The sequence below is a fragment of the Styela clava genome (genome assembly GCF_964204865.1).
Source record: "Styela clava chromosome 9 unlocalized genomic scaffold, kaStyClav1.hap1.2 SUPER_9_unloc_1, whole genome shotgun sequence".
Taxonomy (NCBI): domain Eukaryota; kingdom Metazoa; phylum Chordata; class Ascidiacea; order Stolidobranchia; family Styelidae; genus Styela; species Styela clava.
The window spans coordinates 33,924-47,427 of record NW_027556419.1 but is presented as its reverse complement, the minus strand read 5'-3'; the positions used below and the strand labels follow the sequence as shown (position 1 = coordinate 47,427).

Below are 13,504 nucleotides of genomic sequence, written 5' to 3'. Positions count from 1 at the left end.
AACATTACCTCGTTTTCGAGGTTTCGCATGTTATTTGTCAGATTTCAGTTCTTTCCAAAACTCATATCTCTTTTGGTTATAGTCGTTCGTCCACGTAGACCATTCCAAATTCATTATTGAATGATTGTCAAACCAACTATAGAAACAGAATTTCTTGCAACTCAAGTTTGATTCATTGTTTTTAATTAACCGCTTGCCGTGAATAACGCTGTGGTGAATAATCATATTAGCTCATGTTTAATTGGTAATTTGCCACAAAACATTTTGATCAAAACACCACATATATTTCATTCATTTCAAAAATTTTACTGGTTATCTGTGATCCATATTTTTTTAAGTTGTCAGTCCGCAAGAGTAAAAGGTTGGAAACATCTTCTGTAGGTTCTATCTATGCAATGACAGTCCTGCTTATATATCTGAGTGACTGTTCATACTTATTTGATGTGGAGATATTCTGTATTAAAGGCAAGGCATTTCTTTCGCCCACTGTAATAACAACCATACATAAGTTTAACCTAAACAAAATGCCTCTTGAAACGTGAAATACCCCTTTTCTCTCTCTACATGCACGCGAATATCATTCCAAATAGAATTGGTCGCTTGTAATTGCAAACAGCTTAATTAATAAGAAACTTTTTTTTCATGTAGTATATATGTCTTAATTAACAGAGAAAATTTAAATCAGCTATCAGGTTTTGATTGGGTTACATTTACATCAAAACAACAGACAGTTGAATTTTTTGATAAAAAATTTGTCCATTTTGATCAATCAGTTTTTAAAGTTTGCTTTCTTCATTTCTCATTCTTTTATCTCCTGTCACGATCACATTTTGTGACCGAGTTCGTCTACATTAGATTCACTTAACCATATATTTGCTATAATTTCAAACTTTTTGCTGCAATATGCGACATTATCACATGCTTTTCACATGGAACAAAGCTCAGTGTGAGCAGCCATTAATGAGTTTGACAGACTGAAATAGCTTGGGTTCAGCATTGCCCACACAATTTATCACACGGCACGGCGATGTGGCTCATCGCGCTGACCGATAGGAATGCGACCGCAATCGCACCTCTGATTACCCTCTGTGAGTTTGCAGGTTCGAATCCCATGTAGGGATAGTTATGTGCGAGAGGATTGCTGAAGAATTGCAATTTTTGCAGCCACTCGGACAATTCTTTTGCTCAGATGGATGATCTGCATGGCTGTGAACATTGCCCCGTTTTCGGGATTTCGCGTGTTATTTGTCAGTTTTTGGTTCTTTCCAAAAACCTTTTCCGGTTAAAATCATTCTCCCACGTAGTCCATTCCAAATTCATCATTGAATGATTGCCAAACCAACAATAGAAACAGAATTTCGTGTAACTCAAGTTTGCTTCATTGTCTTTAATTAACCGCTTATCGTGATTAACGCTGTGGTGAATAATCGGATTTGTTGGTGTTTAATCGGACATTCGCTGCAAAATATTTAGACCGAAACAACACGCCTGTTTCAAAATTTGACTGCTGGTGCATGAGCCATATTATTGTGTATTGTCGGTTCACAGGCGTAAAAGATTGGGAACCACTGTGTCTTCTTTATCCATGCAATGACAGTCCTGCTTATATATCTGAGTGACTGTTCATACTTATTTGATGCAGGTTTTCTGTATTGAAGACAATGCATCCATATCGCCAACTGCATTAACAACTGCATATATAAGTCAACTTCAACAAAATTCCTTATGAAAAGTCAAATACTCGTACACTATCTTTCCTCTATTGTGAGCAAATATTTTTACAATAGAATTTAACAATATTTTGATATCAGATTTTATTATGTGACATTATCACATGCATTTTGCTAAGAACGAAGCTTTGTGCAGGCAGCCTTCAATGAGTTTTACGGGACGGAATATCTCAGCATTGCCCATACAACTCATCACAACCTAAGATGGTGGTGGGCATGGGATCGGAATCTGAGAATTTTAAACACTATGATGCAATGGATATGCAATATATGCACCTGCTCACCACCTTATTTGCTCAGACAAATATTCAGCATAGTTGTGAGCATTGCCTTGTTTTCATGGTTTTGCACGTTATTTGCAGTTTTCTGTTGTTTCAAAAAAAAAACTTAAACTCATAGATTAGGCAGAATAATAATAAATTGATAAATGATAAATTCGCAAAAAGAATATTTAACTTATTTATGAATTGAAAGACTACCGTAATTTAATTATTTATTCTTGTTGGATAACCTAAATGTCAGCAACAACAAGGATCTTGCCAAGGTATCAAACAGGTTAACTTACGTGCATGGTCATGCATTGGACATTAACCTTTCTTAATTTTCTTGTTGAAGATAGTCCCATTAGGGCAGTGGTTCTCAAACGGTGGGGCACAATGACTTAGATAATTTTTTGAGAGGGCGTGAAGCCAATTAAAAATAAAAATATTTGTTAGATTTGATCCTGCCCGACTTGTTTTGGATATTTACATTTGTTTATTTTGGATATTTACATTCCATCCATGTATTTTCCACGTATTTTTTGAATAAAAAACATTTTCGCTCAAGGGTCTGTTATTTGTAGCTTATTGTTTAGCTAGTTTGTTTTTGAGGTGTTGAAATGTTTTTGAAAGGATTATATGGATGGCATATAATTGAGTCTTATCATTTATTTTTCACTGTTTTACGACATTTTGATGCGTGATGTTGATATATATCAGGAAATCAACTTGTGTTAGTGGTTCTAAATTCACTCTTCTGTGTTAGTAGGCACCAGCCTTCAAATATTAAAATGCCAAAATATCCGCCTTTATTGCACTGATGTTCGTTATCTTTATGTTTTTAGATATCTGTTATTGATATCAGTCAAAATTCAATGGACGAAGAAGCTTTTGATGTTCTTGGTGACCTTTTATCAAACTATGAAGTTGACCAACTCATTGCAAAAAATTGCCAGCTAACAAAAGCAAAACTTGATGCTCTTGGAAGTCATTCTGGATTAAAAGTATGACCGAGTTATAATATAATATCATGCCACTGTGGCTCTTTTGTTGAGTTGGCTAAAAAATACACACAAAACAGCTGGTTTTATGATGTTTGATATTGGTAAATTTGGATAGTAAAGTCTTCTTTTCTATCCTATCCTTCAAATCCCGAGGAAGTCCCAACCGACCCGCGGTTACGTGAACCACCCTACGATGGCAAGGAGTCCAGTAAACCTTTCACACATATTTTCCTCACAAGATTCAATCATGCGAACCCACGCAGGGTAATCAGAGATGTGGCGACAAGCGTACTTCTAACACTTAGCACGGTGGGCTACATCGACAATCCTAGTTTTCTGACCTAATATCTATTATTCATGCTCCCTTCGCATGACAGAAACAAAGTCGTGTAACATAAGTCATCATCAGCTGCTTGAGGAAAAAAATTTCATATCTCCAGTAAGATATTAAGTAGGAATGTAAAAAATAACTTAACACAGATGCAAGGTTTTTTATTTATCTCCATTTTTATTTGAACTAATTGATACACTATATTTACGCCCAGTTCAAACATACCAAAGTAACACTGTGAAACATATGATGAGAATTTGCTTGCTTGAAATAATGATAAACTTTTGATGTTGGTTTTTATTAATCGTATCTGTCACAATTTTTAAAGAAAATTCAGATATGTAATCTTATTGTTAGTTAACTTTCATTTCTATGTTTTCAGCTATCCAAGTTTGATATCAGTGAGAACCCAATGAATGAAAAAGGATTCAATGCTCTCGGTTCTTTATTGACAGCAAATAATGAGGTTATTGACCTTGTCATACAAAATTGCCAACTCACAAAAGAAAAACTGGACGCTCTTGGAAGTCACTCAGGATTAAAGGTTTTGTTATTTATTGCTGCTTGATCTATCATTCAGCATTTCTGCCAAACTAGGTTGTGATGTAGAGAAGATAAAATTGATCTTTTTTTCCGCTATTTCACTTTTCATTTATAGTATTTGGAGTGAGAAGCAAATATTTTCATTTGTATTATTTGTTAAGTGCTGTTCATGAAAAAATCTGCGCAAAAACCTAGCATAAGCATGTCACACACTCTTTTTGATAGAAAAAATAGCCTCTTATCGCTGGCTATGTCTTTGACCCGCTGAAGCCCGACGGTGTAACTAATAGACTAATAAATTGTATTAGAGTATGTCACTTTTAATATAGCTTGCTAATATTTATTGCAAATTTCACAATTTAGTTAGAAATATTATATGAAATCTTGAATATAAACACTGACCTGTGACAAAGTTTGTCATTTTAGATTTATTTTGACGAGAGTCATAATGTTCCACAGATTGCTGGCATAGTGGCATTGATATGAAGTTTTATCTTTTATTTCCATCAATTTTAAAAATTACCTCCCTATAATCCTATTCGTTTTAATAGATTTGCACTCTGGATATTCGGTCCATAACCGGCATGCCATTTGATTTATTTCTTGCAATATCTAAGTTTGCAACTGAGAGTGAGGTCGAAGAACTTCTGATGGACCCATGGAAAAAGTTCAAAGCAACTAAAGATCAAATAATGGAATTGAGTAAATGGAAAGTCTGTGGAAAGGTCTGTAACATATTCATTGAGACTTGGAATATGATAACAAAATTATTGCCTAATCCATTGAATATGTTGTAAACATTTTGTTGATAAACCTTGGATCTCACTTTATTGTACAGAGTGTATGTGAATTTAGTGAATTGATATCCAGAGAAGGTCAACCCCGAACCATTGTTTATTTACATTTTCAAATAATATATCGAATATATTTTAAGTTTAGATTTTCCAGTTTTTTAGAATGATTTATTTGATATTCTAGTAAACAGAAGGTTAAAAAATCCTGGATTGAGAGAACATCAGATACTTCGCATAACATCTGGCACCGTTTAGGCAAAATGATAAAATTATAATGAGTGAATGATAAATTTTCAAAATGAATATTCAATTTGTTTATGAATTGAAGGACTAATTTAAATATTTATTTTAGTTGGATGTACTGAATGTCAGTGACAACAAGGATCTTGGCACTTCTGGCTTTAGTGAAGTTGGATTAGTTGTTACAAAATATCAGGTGAAGGCATTGATGGCTCGGAATTGTAATCTGACAGCAGAGAGAATGAAAGCATTCAAGGAAAACACTCGTAATGCGAAGGTAACAAACAGGTTAACGTACATGCATGCTCATGCATAGAACATTTCCAACATTGCTTGGTAAATTTAGCAACCCAAGTGCAGTGGATGTTAAACGGTAGGGCGCGCCCCACATCTTGGGGCTTAGACAATTTTTGAGGGGGCGTTAAGATAATTAAAAATAAAAATATTTATATCCAATCCAATATTTTCAAAGTATTTTTCGAATTAAACATACTTTCGCCTTACCATTATTTGTAGCTTATTTTTATCTAGTTATTTTTGAGGTAGGGCGCAAGACTTGACAAATTCTAAAAGAAGGCACAGCTCCTTTAAAAACCATTGCCTTAGGTTATTCTTGTGATGAGCCCTAGATAAATTTAACAATTCAATAAAAGAAAACGTGGTTTGACTTTTCAATATTTGTGAGTAGGATTACCAAAAACCAGATACCAATTGCGAAAAAAGCGTCAAATTCTATTTTATCAGAAACTTTTAGATTCACGCAAAGAACAATCATCTTCCGTGATAAATCTTCCATGTCAATCTCAAAGGATTCTAATGAAAACGTCCTGAATTCCTTTATCCTTGCTCACTCCCTTAATAACCAATATATTCCAATACCTACCTCAGTATCAATACCCTAACATAATTATATTTTACTTAAACTGTTATGCTTAGAATTTAATAATTGATGTAATCTGGACTACAACTTGGCAATATTTAGGCTCTTCATGGGTGAATGAAGCCCATCTCTTCATGCACCAACTTTGGTTGGACAATGGCAAACAATTCATATTTTTATTTCAAATTCTTATTTTTTATTCTAATTTCTTTTTTACTCATTTATTTTTTTGTTCGTTTACTATAAAATTCATCTAAAGCTTTTTTTTCTAACTTCATTACACCCTTACGGTTGTGTGCGTGTGTGTGGATATATTCAATAAATTAAGATGAGTGAACACATACCAGTACTTTTTGGCAATACCTTCTTCCATCTTAAATTCTGTACTTTATAAACCTTATCTAAGCTTTTATTTGCTCTCCTGATTTTATAATCAGTTTTTGTTATTTGTTTTTATCAATCATTTAATTGCCTTTTATGCTGATTATGGAGTTGAAATAAACTTATCTTACCATGCTTGTATATCTAAGTGATATTCATAACAGATCTCTCATAATTCGCAGTACTCTATTACAAATACATCTTGAAAGATTATTAACATTATTTACTAGCGAGCTTTTGTCTGCTTTAGGCATAAATGGGATTTTCAATATTATTTGAGGGGTTGAGGGGGTTGTCAAAGTAACTTACGCGAGATACCAAGTCAGCAGAACCATTTAAAAACACTATTATTATTTAACTTGTAACACTAATTAAAAAATAGTTTTAAAACTACTAAAAATATTTTGATCAAAACAAGTCAGCTTTTTCATTCATTTCGAAAATTTGATTGCCGGTCCATGAGCCAAATTATTTCGTGTTGCCAGTCCACAGGGTTGAAAGGTTGGGAACAACTATTCTATGTTTTATCCATGCAATGACAGCACTGCTTTTATATCTGAATGATGCGGAGGTTTCTGTAGTTAAAGCAATCTATTTCTATTGCCCACTGCAATAACAACTGTATATATAAGTCAGCATAAACAAAACGCCTCTTAAAAAAGGCAAATATCCTCTTTTCTCTTTTGTAGGTGAATATCATTGCAATAGAACTTAATAAAATTGGTCTCTGCTCATTGAAAAATCTTAATTATTAAGAAATTTTCCTGCAGTATATATGTCTTGCAGTATATATGTCTTAATTAACTTGAATTTTTTTCAATCAGCTATCAGATTTTGAATCAGCCATCTGTTGAATTTTAATAGGAAAATTTGTCCATTTTGATCAATCAGTTTTTAAAGTTTGCTTTCTCCATTTCTCATACTTTTATTCACTGTCACGATCACATTTTGTGACCGAGTTCATCTACATTAGTTCACTGATCTTCTTTATTTCAGTTGGAAATACTAGATATCGGTTGGAACAATAAGCTTGGCACTTCTGGCTTTGGTGAAGTTGGATCAGTTGTTTCAAAATGTCAGGTGAAGGAACTTGATGCCTCACATTGCAATCTGACAGCAGAAGGAATAAGATCATTCAAGGAAAACACTAGTAATGCAAAGGTAAAACCAGTTCACATACCTGAACATATATTTGCCATCATTTAGAAATGTCAAGTCAAGTTTATTTTTTCAACCAGTAAAAAATATCACAATCATAAATTACGACAAAAAAATAATTTACTTACTAGGGAAGTGAAGTCGCGACGAACCAAACTGGTTATCGAGCAGCTACACCCAAATGTTCTGGAGATTGCTGTATTATACGACATTATCACATGCTTTACACTCGTAACAAAACTCTGTACAAGCAGCCTTTGATGAGTTTGACAAACTGAAATATTTCAGGTACACCATTGCCCACACTATTTAACAAACCATGAGGTTGAGGGCATAGGAATGGAATCTGAAAATTTTAATCTGTGATGTAATGGATATTTTTCCCGAGCTTCGATTTTCTTGTTTATTTCAGGAACAGTGACCAATCACTTAAAGGTCAACAATAACGTAACAATTTTTTCATAAATAAGTTGTTTATTGAATATCTTAAATGTCATTATAACTTCCTACGCGCTCCAATAAAAATTATTCCCAGAAAATCTACGATAGACTGGGCATAAATTAGCTAACAAACTGTTTAGAACCAACCATGCCGCTAACAGGTTTTTTAGCTAATTTAATCCAAGTCTATTGTAGATTTTCTCTAAACCAGTTTGTAAGCGCCCTATCTTCAAAACAATCCCCAATTATGCATCACAAATTTTGCAATACTAAAGTATAGGAACAATTTTTTGGAAATATCTACATCTATACAGTTATAAACAACGCTTATTAAAATAATTTTCTAAATTAAGTGAATATTAAATGGAAACTTTAATTATACAAATTCAATTCTGAAATTGTGAAATAATATCAGAAATTAACTGTTGAAAAAATAAAACTGATAAATAATGGATTTTATCATTCGTATAAAGTTTTTAAGAAATTTATGAATGTGAAAAATAATTAATTGGTCATGAGCTTGAGTCACTAAATTTCCTGGAAGCTTCGCTTTCAGCTAAACTCATAGGCTTGGCTCCAGCTCCAACAAGACATCACAGCTTCGACCCTTTTTCACAGTGCTTAGCACAATTGGTAAATCGTTGAACTGAGTGATATCTTAGTAATTAACTTATATTATTTGGGGTAATAGTGAGTGTATAAAGGCTTTTATTAGAGAAACAGGCAAGAGAAAACAATACAATAATATTCTTTGCAGTTTCACAAATTACTTGAGGCGGCGTGAAAATGTTTTTATTTTCTTAGCGGCTCATATTTTTGCCATTTTTCTTCTATTCTCTGATAACACTTCGCAATGCTGATTTTGGTCAAGTTGGATAGCTATTCTACAATGTCAGATGAATAAATATAAAAATATAATAGGATTCGGTATTCTGGATTCGATTTAACTATTCTAGAATAGTAAATTATTCTATATTGTCCATCCCTAATATGCCATAATTTAGAAATGTCCAGTCATGTTTATTTTTTCCAATCAGTAAAAAATATCACAATCATAAAATATGACAAAAAAAAACAATTTACACAGTTTCACAGGGGAAGGAAAGTCGCAGGGAACCAAACTGGTTAACGAGCAGCGACACCCAAATGTTTTGGACGTTGCTGTATTATGCGACATTATTACACGCTTTACGCTCAGAACGAAGCTCTGTGAACGCAACCTTTAATGAGTTTGACAAACCGAAATATTTCAGGTTTCAGCATTGCCCATTCAATTTATCTCACTCTGTAGTGGTGGGCATGGGAGTGGGATCTAAGGCTTCTATTTCCTTGTTTATTTCTGTAAAAATTGACCACATGACCACATATCTGCTATAATTTTGAATTTTTACTGCATTATGTGACATTATTACATGCTCTTCACATGGAACAAAGCTCAGTGTAAGCAGCCATTGATGAGTTTGACAGACTGAAATAGCTTGGGTTCAGCATTGCCCACACAATTTATTACACAGCACGGCGATGTGGCTCATCTTGCTGACCGATAGGAATACGCCCGCAACCGCACCTCTGATTACTCTCTGTGAGTTCCAAGGTTCGAATTCCATGCAGGGATGGTTATGTGCGAGAGGATTGCTGGACTCCTCGCCGCCGTTGGATGGTTCACGTAACCGCTGGTCTGTTACGGCTTCCTCCACCATTAAGTCTGTGTTCCCTAAAACAAGTAACTAACTAATCCCATACCCGACATGGAATGGTAACCAGCCGAGGGGCCGTGGTTCGCCATATGGACAAGCCGTCTCATCGGCTTCCTTCTCCTCCTGGATAATTATGTAAAAATTATCCTAATTATCCACACCCCGATGGATATTTTTTCGAGCTTCGGTTATTTGTTTATTATCGTAACAATGTCCGATCACTAATAAGTCAACAATAACGAAACAATCGCAATTTGTGCAGCCACTCGGACAATTCTTTTGCTCAGACAGATGATCTGCATGGCTGTGAACATTGCCCCGTTTTCGGGATTTCGCGTGTTATTTGTCAGTTTTCGGTTTTTTTCCGGTTCTTTCCAAAAACCTTTTCCGGTTAAAATCATTCTCTCACGTAGTCCATTCCAAATTCGTTATTGAATGATTGCCAAACCAACAATAGAAACAGAATTTCGTGTAACTCAAGTTTGCTTCATTGTCTTTAATCGTGATCGCTCATCGTGATTAACGCTGTGGTGAATAATCGGATTTGTTGGTGTTTAATCGGACATTCGCTGCAAAATATTTTGACCGAAACAACACGCCTGTTTCAAAATTTGACTGCTGGTGCATGAGCCATATTATTGTGTATTGTCGGTTCAAAGGCGTAAAAGATTGGGAACCACTGTTTCTTCTTTATCCATACAATGACAGTCCTGCTTATATATCTGAGTGACTGTTCATACTTATTTGATGCAGGTTTTCTGTATTGAAGACAATGCATCCATATCGCCCACTGCATTACCAACTGCAGATATAAGTCAACTTCAACTAAATTCCATATGAAAAGTCAAATACTCGTACACTATCTTTCCTCTATTGTGAGCAAATATTTTTACAATAGAATTTAACAATATTTTGATATCAGATTTTATCATGTGACATTATCACATGCATTTTGCTAGGAACGAAGCTTTGTGCAAGCAGCCTTCAGTGAGTTTTACGGGACGGAATATCTCAGGCTCAGCATTGCCCATACAATTCATCACACCCTGAGGTGGCGGTGGGCATGGGAGCGGAATCTGAGAATTTTAAACACTATGATGCAATGGATATGCAATATGTGCGCCCGCTCAGACACCTAATTTGCTCAGACAAATATTCAGCATAGTTGTGAGCATTGCCTTGTTTTCATGGTTTTGCACGTTATTTGCAGTTTTCTGTTGTTTCAAAAAAAAAACTTAAACTCATATCTCTGGTCGTAATATTTGATTTGCCCCTATTTTCTATTCCAAATTTATTCTTGAATGATCGCCAAAGCAACCATGAAAACGAATATCACTCAAGTTTTAGTCATGGTTTTTAATTACCGGTAACGCTTTGGCGAACCTATTTTTTTAGTGTTTAATCGTATTTTTGGGTGTTCCCAGTCCGCATGGTAATGATTGGTAACCACTGTTCCAGGCTCTATCCATGTAGTGACGGTCTTGCTTATATATCTGAGTGACTGTTCATTTATGTTCGATGCGAAGGTTTTCTGTATTGAAGACAATGCATTGCTATCGCCCACTGCAATAACAACTGTATATGTCAACTTGAATAAAGTGACCCTTTAAAAAGTCAAATACTGCTTTTTTCTATTTTGTGTGTGAATATTTTTTCAATAGAATTTTACATAATTGGTCTCTGGTATTCGAAAAAGCTTAATTACCAAGAAGACTTTTCTTCATGTATTATATATGTCTTAATTAACTAGGAATATTTTAATCAGCTATCAGATTTTTTTAGGGTTACATTTCCATCAAAACAACAGACAGTTTAATTTTTGAATCTGAAATCTGAAAATTTCAATCTGTGATGTAATGGATATTTTTCCCGAGCTTCGATTTTCTTGTTTATTTCAGGAACAGTGACCAATCACTAAAAGGTCAACAATAACGTAACAATTTTTTCATAAATAAGTTGTTTATTAAATATCAGGTTGTTAGCTAATTTATGCCTAGTCTATCGTAGATTTTCTCTAAACCAGTTTGTTAGCGCCATATCTCCAAAACAATCCCCAATTATGTATCACAAATTTTGCAATACTCAAGTATAGGAACAATTTTTCGGAAACAATCATTTATGACCATATGCTTATTAAAATAATTTTCTAAATTATATGAATATTAAATGGAAATTTTAATTATACAAATTCAACTCTGAAATTGTAACATAATATCAGAAATTAACTGTTGAAAAAATAAAATAAAACTGAAAAATAATGGATTTTATAATTTGTATGAAGTTTTTAAGAAAATTATAAATGTGAAAAATAATTAATTGGTCGCGAGCATGATTCACTAAATTTTGTGGGAGCTCCGCTTTCAGCTAAAATGATAGGCTAGGTTTCAGCTCCAACAGGACATCGACCCTTTTTCGCAGTGCTTAGCACAATTGGCAAATCGTTGAATTGAGTGATATCTTAGTAATTGATTTATATTATTTGGGGTAATAGTGAGTGTATAAAGGCTTTTATTAGAGAAACAGGCAAGAGAAAACAATACAATGATATTCTTTGCAGTTTCACAAATTACTTGAGGCCGTGTGAAAATGTTTTTATTTTCTGATCGGCTTATATTTTTGCCATTTTTCCTCTATGCTCTGATAACACTTCGCACTGCTGATTTTGGTTAAGTTGGATAGCTATTCTACAATGTCAGATGAATGATGTTTCTCGCCAAGTCTTCTAATCTGACATGGAAGATATGCTTATTTATCTTTGCGTTTATATTTCCTGTCTCTCTGCATTGATTCTCTAATAAAATTGGAAAAAATTAGAGTTAGATATAGAGTTAGTATTATTGTTCCACTTTCTGCTCCATAATGTCAAATGGACAAATTTTTTGATAGGTTTTCTAATCTGCCTGTCAAAGTACCTGAAGAATTCAAGGGAAATACTAAAGTAGCAAACCAACCCATATGCGTTCCAACCATGACCTATATATCAATTCATAAATATTATATGATAACAACATGTATCATTTCAGATCGACAGCTTGAATCTGAATTGGAACAAAGTCAGCAAACTCGGAGATAAAGAATTATCTGCAATCAGTGAAATTGTTCATCAATGTCAGGTTAAAAAATTGTACATGCGGTATTGCTACTTTAACGATGATGAGTTGAAAAGATTCAAAGCATTGATTGCTGATACTGGGGTTAAGTTCGATGGCTTCTAGTGAGTCACAGACGCCGTATCCGAGGATGATTTTATTGGAATATTTGATTTAAAATTATATTAGTTCCACATTTCTTCAGTTTGTCTGTCTGAGATAATCACTTTTCGTTTTGTTTCAAAATTTTCGAGCAATTTGCTTTTAATTATTTTTTTCAATTCTGTCTATAATGTTTAGCAAGTATAATCCTTTATCGCATTATGTCTTATGGAAATTGTTTTGATTTTCATTTATTTCATCAAATATTTCAGTCAGAGATAACTAATAATTAACTAGTTGCATACAATAAACAATGGAATAACTGTTATCTACAACCTGGCTATTTTACCAGACATTTTTTGCCCACGGATTGTCGTGTTAGACTTTTAATGCTTTTATATTTTCGTAAGTATGAAAATACGAATCAAAAATTAATTATCGGACATTTTACCACTATTTTTATGTCAACAGATGGCCGTGAAATTTTAGAGAAGTAAGCTAACTGATGCTTTTATTTTTAACCATGAGTTATGTTGAAAAGAGCTAAATTAATATGGCAAGGCATTTCAAATGCTGGTATCGGTCATAATTTGAATATTTTGCTCAACAGAAAATCATCCTAATAAAAAAAGTCAATACTTTCAAATATTTGCCAAAAATCGAGAAAAGTATAAATTATATTTCTCAAAAAATCAACTTGTTTTTTCCGACTTGGGACAACTTATTGGGTATCGTAACAATTGCAGCTTTACATAATTTTGGACGTAATGCAAATGAATGCGTAACTAAAACACTATGTCGCTGAAGAGGCAACTAGCAAAAATAATAAATACCATTGAGTGCTAAACATGGAA

At 33.8% G+C, this 13,504-nt stretch overlaps 1 protein-coding gene across 1 annotated transcript; it reads left to right on the top strand.

The window, feature by feature from the left end:
• The first annotated feature begins 1,934 nt into the window (after positions 1-1,934).
• On the top strand, positions 1,935-12,872 carry LOC144418429 (uncharacterized). The gene is made up of 7 exons (XM_078109771.1): positions 1,935-1,940; positions 2,836-2,994; positions 3,708-3,869; positions 4,420-4,593; positions 5,015-5,179; positions 7,160-7,324; positions 12,483-12,872. The coding sequence occupies exons 1-7, from the start codon at positions 1,935-1,937 to the stop codon at positions 12,672-12,674; spliced, it is 1,023 nt and encodes a 340-aa protein (XP_077965897.1). The 3' UTR covers positions 12,675-12,872.
• Positions 12,873-13,504: the final 632 nt, after the last annotated feature.